This window comes from Bactrocera dorsalis, chromosome 3 (assembly GCF_023373825.1).
Source record: "Bactrocera dorsalis isolate Fly_Bdor chromosome 3, ASM2337382v1, whole genome shotgun sequence".
Lineage (NCBI taxonomy): Eukaryota > Metazoa > Arthropoda > Insecta > Diptera > Tephritidae > Bactrocera > Bactrocera dorsalis.
In genome coordinates this window covers 73,373,925-73,379,917 of record NC_064305.1, presented here as the reverse complement: position 1 = coordinate 73,379,917, position 5,993 = coordinate 73,373,925, and the positions used below count along the sequence as shown (strand labels likewise).

General features: G+C 35.9%; 2 protein-coding genes across 2 annotated transcripts; both read right to left on the bottom strand.

Moving 5' to 3' along the window:
• Positions 1-661: 661 nt before the first annotated feature.
• On the bottom strand, positions 662-1,501 carry LOC105223357 (snaclec convulxin subunit beta). The gene is made up of 4 exons (XM_011201074.2): positions 1,350-1,501; positions 1,235-1,293; positions 1,055-1,145; positions 662-997 (listed from the first exon to the last, which is right to left on the bottom strand). The coding sequence occupies exons 1-4, from the start codon at positions 1,426-1,428 to the stop codon at positions 732-734; spliced, it is 495 nt and encodes a 164-aa protein (XP_011199376.2). The 5' UTR covers positions 1,429-1,501; the 3' UTR covers positions 662-731.
• Positions 1,502-2,755: 1,254 nt separating this feature from the next.
• On the bottom strand, positions 2,756-3,751 carry LOC105223358 (hepatic lectin). Its single transcript, XM_011201075.3, has 4 exons — positions 3,569-3,751; positions 3,451-3,512; positions 3,250-3,358; positions 2,756-3,181 (listed from the first exon to the last, which is right to left on the bottom strand). The coding sequence occupies exons 1-4, from the start codon at positions 3,681-3,683 to the stop codon at positions 2,901-2,903; spliced, it is 567 nt and encodes a 188-aa protein (XP_011199377.2). The 5' UTR covers positions 3,684-3,751; the 3' UTR covers positions 2,756-2,900.
• Between the last annotated feature and the right edge of the window lie 2,242 nt (positions 3,752-5,993).

Sequence of the window (5,993 nt, the reverse complement as noted above, 5' to 3'; positions counted from 1 at the left end):
AGACTCCCCGTGGTGAACCCCCACCGTGGTTAAGAGCCTAGTCCAGGTCCATGTCATCCAATTTGAGCCAAAAATATTCGGTTACTATTGAGCGGTAGCAATTCCCACTCAATAATAACGTGCCGATCTTGATCATCATTGAAGAAGTACGACTCAATAACGCCGCCGGCTCATAAACCGCAACAAACCGTAACTTTTTCGGGATGTACCAAGGTACTTTCACAGGAGCAAAGAATTTCATCGATATTCAGAACCGTTTTTGTTTTATTTAAAAATACTTGTGTAGAGCTCTTAATGAAAAACTTGCTCTTAAAGTTAATGACTCTGACTCCGAATGTCGGCAGTGAATTTCAATAATTTCGACTCATTGTTGGATCGTATATCTTTCAATGATGAAATGACAAATCATACTGAAGAGAAATGTTAAAAGAGCGGGGTAAAAATATGGCAAAAAGGAGACCGCAATTGGCATAAAATAAAAAAATTTGTTAGAAATATACTTAAGGAATGAAAGATCTGGCACCGCAGCCTAAAATTTTCAATTTTTTTGAGTAACTATTAAGTAGTGCTGAAGTCTTTATATAGTCGAGTTATGAACACAAAATCCTTTCCGATAGTTCCAGGGGAAAATTCAACCGCCCATTAAAAGACAGTGAGTGTGTATGTATTCTACTCACCGCTAGTAAGTAATTTGCACTCTGAAAATTTTTACATCATTATTTGTAAACTAATTACTCGGAATACGAGATATCTCTTTCGCAGATAAAATAATGCTTGTCAGCACAAGGAGTATTGATCCAAAAGCCAAGCGTCCTGTTACTCGTCGCAACACAACGATGACTGAAAACTTGCCTTGGTTCACCAACATGCCAGTGTGTGTAAAAAAATGGTTTATTAATTGGTATCCATTTCCATTTAGAGAAATCTGCCAAATTGTTGCCACCAATCCAGTAAATGTTTTTCAAATATTCTTGTCGACCATAGATTGTCTGTAAATCTAAAAAAGTGTGATTGGAAATCAGTTATTAATTATAATACGATATGAGGCACTCACGTTGCAAATTCCTAATTTTCTCAGGGTTATTCAAAACGACCAGACGGCCATTATACAACTCACAAAAATGATAGGCGCTTTGCCAATTCATCTACGAAAGAAGCATAAACAAGTTTAAGTTTTCTAAGTTTCTTACTTACTTATACCAAATCCAAGTGATTATTATAGAATTTCACCTACCAGTTCGTTCAAAACTGCGTACTCGGTATTGCCAATACGCTTCCACAAATTTCTCTCATCTGTTAATTAAAATTATTTAAGTCGAAATATTTTATTAAGCCATATTTGCCATTACATATTATTTCTTCCTGAGCGAGTACTTCGAGCATACGGAACAAAACCAGAAAGCATATATAGCACTGTCTTCCCATCATCGCACTTTTTAATATCTCGCAAGAATGCAGCAAACCTCTTTCAGTAAAAATATTTTTACAACTGTGAATTTTGTTGTTTAATTCATGTTAATTGTAATTTTTTCTTTAAGGTGATACTTATATAATTTTTTAACTAATGCGTGCGAAATTAAATTATAATGCATCACCACGAATTGGTGTATATATAATTATAGCAAGTAAGGAAGGGCTAAGTTCGCAACTTGCGAGGTTTAAAGCTAGGGAAGTACCTTCAGGTACATAAGACTTGCCTGTATATGGGGTCTAGGGTAAGTTTTCAGCCGATTTTATTCACTTTAAGTACAAAAATGCACCGTTATTACAAAAACACGCTCTTTATACTTTATTGAGATAACTCACATATTGTATAAAGTCAATTTGATCCTGTAAGGATTTAAGTGAAAATATTTTCGCAAAATTTGCCACAACGACTTCAGAGAACGGCGTGTGAGAAACTGATTTGGATATTCCGCAATTGATACGCTAGCGGCAGCAATATTCTCGACACTGCGGGTACTCATTGTCACAAGAACACTAGACGTCGATTGTTGATCTGACTAGACGATTAAGACGACCATAAATGGGACGTAGTGCTCTTATGGTTAAGGCCACTGACTCCGAAATTCGGTAGTAAATTTTAATAGTTTCGACTCATTGTTGGATCTTATATCTTTCCATAATGAAACGGCAAACGTTGCTGAAGTGAAATTTCGAAAAATCGCGGAAAATTTTGGCGTCGTTTGCTGTCCCTATCGGCCTACTTTTGTAGCGTTTCTAATGAAAAACTGTTACATAAATGATCTAAATTACGAGTTGGATCGATTTAGGCAAGTCCGCCTATCGATATATACGCGGACTAGTTAGTCCCCCAGTTTTTTGAGATATCGGATCACTGCAGCATATTGCTGCCAAACTTCGTGGCAAAATCAATAAACGCTTTTCAGGCTATGAAAGGGAAGGGAAAACCCAATCACCAGAGACATAAGCCAACTGGTTTGTTGTTGGTGTTTGAAAATATTTGGTCTGTCTTTATTTTAAAATTCTTTAGTATTTACTACTATTTAGTTCTAGTATTTTAGTTCAGAATTCCTAGTGATACCTATGGTGTAGTTTACTATTTAGCCAACTTAAGTGAAGCCTTTAGCTCTTAAAGCTTTTAGTCCGTCGAAAGTCAGTTAAAACTTAAATAGACCAATGGATATCTCACCCAGTAAACGATTATTTTAAACAATAAATTTGATAATTTACATATATGTTTTCTTTTCTTCACTTTATGTTTTGCAATAGTGATTAACAGGTCACTTCCGAATGCTTCTGTCTATTGCTCTTTTGCAAAGTATTGCATTTATTTCGATACTTCAATTATTAATATATGTAGTTCTAATAACCATTTCTGCATTCCATACCCTGATGAGTATGCGTCTCCATAAATATGACAAATATGCTTTTCAGTATTACAATTCAGTCCTTTGTCGCACAGACTTAAAGCTACGTTCGCAGATAAAGTAACGCTTGAAGGAGCAAGGACTATTGCTCCAACGGCCGAGCGCTTTGTCACCCATCTCCACACAACGTTGACTAGAAGATCGTGTCGGTTCACCAACCAGCCAATGTGTGTATGTAAATGGTTTATTGATCGGTATCCACATCCACTTATTGAGCTCTTCCAAATCGTTGCCACCAATCCAGTAAATGAAGCCCGGCTCCTCGTCGTTGACACGCGCTTGCACGAAATCTAAACAAAAAAGGCGTTAATGAGTCGTACTTATTAAAATTAATTATGGAAAAATATTAGAAACGTACTGTTCTTCACTAAAAACAATTGCAATTTGACAATTTTCTCACGTTCATTCAAAACCACCAGACTGCTGTTATAGCGCTCACAAAACTCATAGGCCCTTTGCCAGCTCAGCTTTGTAGATAAAATAATTATAATTAGATTTTTAAGTTCCTTCGACTCCTTAATTATACCGTTCTCAAGTAATTGTAAGGAATTTTACCTACCGGCTGTCTGTGCCAAACTGTGTACTCCGTCTTGCCGAAACGCACCGAATAAGCGCCTTCAACTGTTAATTGAAATTTTTTGAGTTGAAATATTCAAATCACTCATATTTTCCGTTACCATTTGAATACAATTCTCCAGAGTCCATTTCCCATCCTTCAATGTCTGTTCTTGCTAATGCGAGTACTTGGAGCATACCGATAAAAACTAGAAAGCAAATATCCTGTCTACCCATGATCGCACTTTTTAATAAGCTGGAAGAATACGGAGAACTACTGCCAGTGAAAATATTATTACAACTGAAAATGAAACGACATAACTTCATTTCAATTCAACTTTTTCTTCGTAACCATTTAAAATTGATCTGTTATGCTAATATACGTTTATACCTTTTTAATTAATGCGTGCGATGTTAAATTAAGTATCAACCTAGATCGGAGTATATATAATTATAAAAAAATTAATAGGCACATTAAAAATAGCATAGCATAACTAAGCTAATTTCAAGAGAAGTGAAACGAAAATGAAGCAAAAAAGTGCAGTGGATTCAGACTGGGAGTAGGGTTTAGAAAACTATTTATTTCTTTATAAAAAAAAATCATTCGTTGCCAAGACAAGACTCCACGAAAAATTATTTATTACATCAATATATTGAGTGCTCAAAAATGCAGTTCTTTCGGTCGATATGTAGCGGTTGGTTTTCAAGATTTATTGAAGGACAAACTCACAAATAAATAGTTGTGTGTCACTCAGAATTTACCACTCTGTACTGTTCCAGCGGTATGGTTTCGACATGTTCAGTTTTTCCAAACAACACACAACCCTTTGCCTAGAAGTGCTTCGTGCGCGAACATCTTTTGTTGGGTTCCACTCATCTCATACAGCCGACTTTCGGGCTTATACGTATAAATTCACGATTTCTCACCTGTCACGTCGTCACAGACGTGTTTTGAGGCATCACTTTCATAAATATTTTTTGAACATTTCCCTCAACCAGTCGACAAGAGTGTTTTTTGAGCGTTTAACCAATTGCGTGTGATCCATTGTAAGTCAAATACTCATGCAATATTGAGTATATTCAGGTCCCACTAATACTTGCAGTTGTCTTAAGCTCACGATAAGTTAGATGACGAACTTTCAATATCAATTTGCGCACAGCATCAATAATTTCCGAAATAACAACTTATTTTGGATGACCTTCATGAAATTCATCTTGGAGTGTTGTACGTCCTCAATTGAGTTCACTTGTCATCGATAAACACTGGTTCTCAATTGAGTTTAATTGGCAAAAATTTCGTCGATTTACTGCTGCTAAGTTAATACTCATCAAAAGTTGTAAAAATCGCAGGAAATTGTTCGTGATTTACATTTTTAGTCTCGAGGAATATTTTTAGTTACTGTAAACAACAAACAGCTCATATGTCAAAACGTTCTGAGTATGTATAATCACGGGCATAATGAGCCTAAATGCGGCCGCACCGGGTCCAGCGCCTATGCTCCTCTCTTTTCGACCATTCCACATCATAACATCAAAATTGTCAATATATAGGGAAATATAGAAGGCAAATAAAAAAGGGTGATCTATTTGTAGGTTCTCTATTTTTTTTGAAGATAAGACACTGAAACTTCAAATTCAATTGGGAATGCTCATTCCAAAGAACATTATTTTCCACTTATTTTTGAAGATTATCTCTTTCAAGTGTTGACCGTGGCTAGGGAATGAGAATGAATGTGATTTTTTCCTCTAGTGCCTGAATCGAAGCGGTATTATCCGTATAAACTTTAGACCTTACATATCCCTTCAGGAAAAGGTCTAATTGTGTAACATCACACGATCTTGCTGGTCAGTAGAAGTGTTCTCTCAATAAATCCATTGATTGATTTGATGTGTTGGTAGTCGAGCCGTCTTGCTGAAACCAAATGTCGCCGAGATTACGAGCTTCAATTTGAGGCATTAAATGGCGCGATAACTGGCATTATTTTTGAAGAAATATGGATCGATGATTTCATTCGACCACAAACCGTTATATATATTTTCTGGATGAAGTGGCAGCACTTGTATCTCTTCAGGTTGTTCTTCGTCCCAAATGCAGCCATTTTGCTTGCCTATATACCCATTGAGCCAGATATGAACCTCATCGCTGAACAAACGGTGTCACTTGGGAATTGTTGCACAAAATTTGGAGATACCGATCAGATAGCTGTTGCTCATTTATTGGATATGCGAATACTTTATTATTTTCTCTATAATATCTTTATTGATTTTCTTTTTATTTGCCATCGTTATTGCTCCCTTTCAGTCAAATTTTCCTATAACATTTATTACATATTGTCATTGTCATTTATATTATGCTATTTGCCTACATTCACTCTCGCAATGTGTCTATATTTCTCCAAATATTTTATATGCTGGCAACACTTGTATTATCGTTGTAGTTGTAGCTGAGTTGCCACATTCCGGAAGTGTTTGTCGCTTCCTTTGTTGTTAGACCCGTTATTGTGCTATTATTACTATTTTTTGTTGTTTGTTTAATGTTATTGTTGT

Excerpts from the sequence above, each read along its gene's own strand:
- LOC105223358 (XM_011201075.3), bottom strand. The coding sequence starts at position 3,683 with ATGGGTAGACAGGATATTTGCTTTCTAGTTTTTATCGGTATGCTCCAA. Across the intron at positions 3,513-3,568 it reads TGGAGAATTGTATTCAAATG|TTGAAGGCGCTTATTCGGTG; the intron begins GTAACGGAAAAT and ends TTCAATTAACAG. Across the intron at positions 3,182-3,249 it reads ATTGTTTTTAGTGAAGAACA|ATTTCGTGCAAGCGCGTGTC; the intron begins GTACGTTTCTAA and ends TTTTTTGTTTAG.
- LOC105223357 (XM_011201074.2), bottom strand. The coding sequence starts at position 1,428 with ATGATGGGAAGACAGTGCTATATATGCTTTCTGGTTTTGTTCCGTATG. Across the intron at positions 1,294-1,349 it reads CGCTCAGGAAGAAATAATAT|ATGAGAGAAATTTGTGGAAG; the intron begins GTAATGGCAAAT and ends TTTAATTAACAG. Across the intron at positions 998-1,054 it reads GAAAATTAGGAATTTGCAAC|ATTTACAGACAATCTATGGT; the intron begins GTGAGTGCCTCA and ends ACACTTTTTTAG.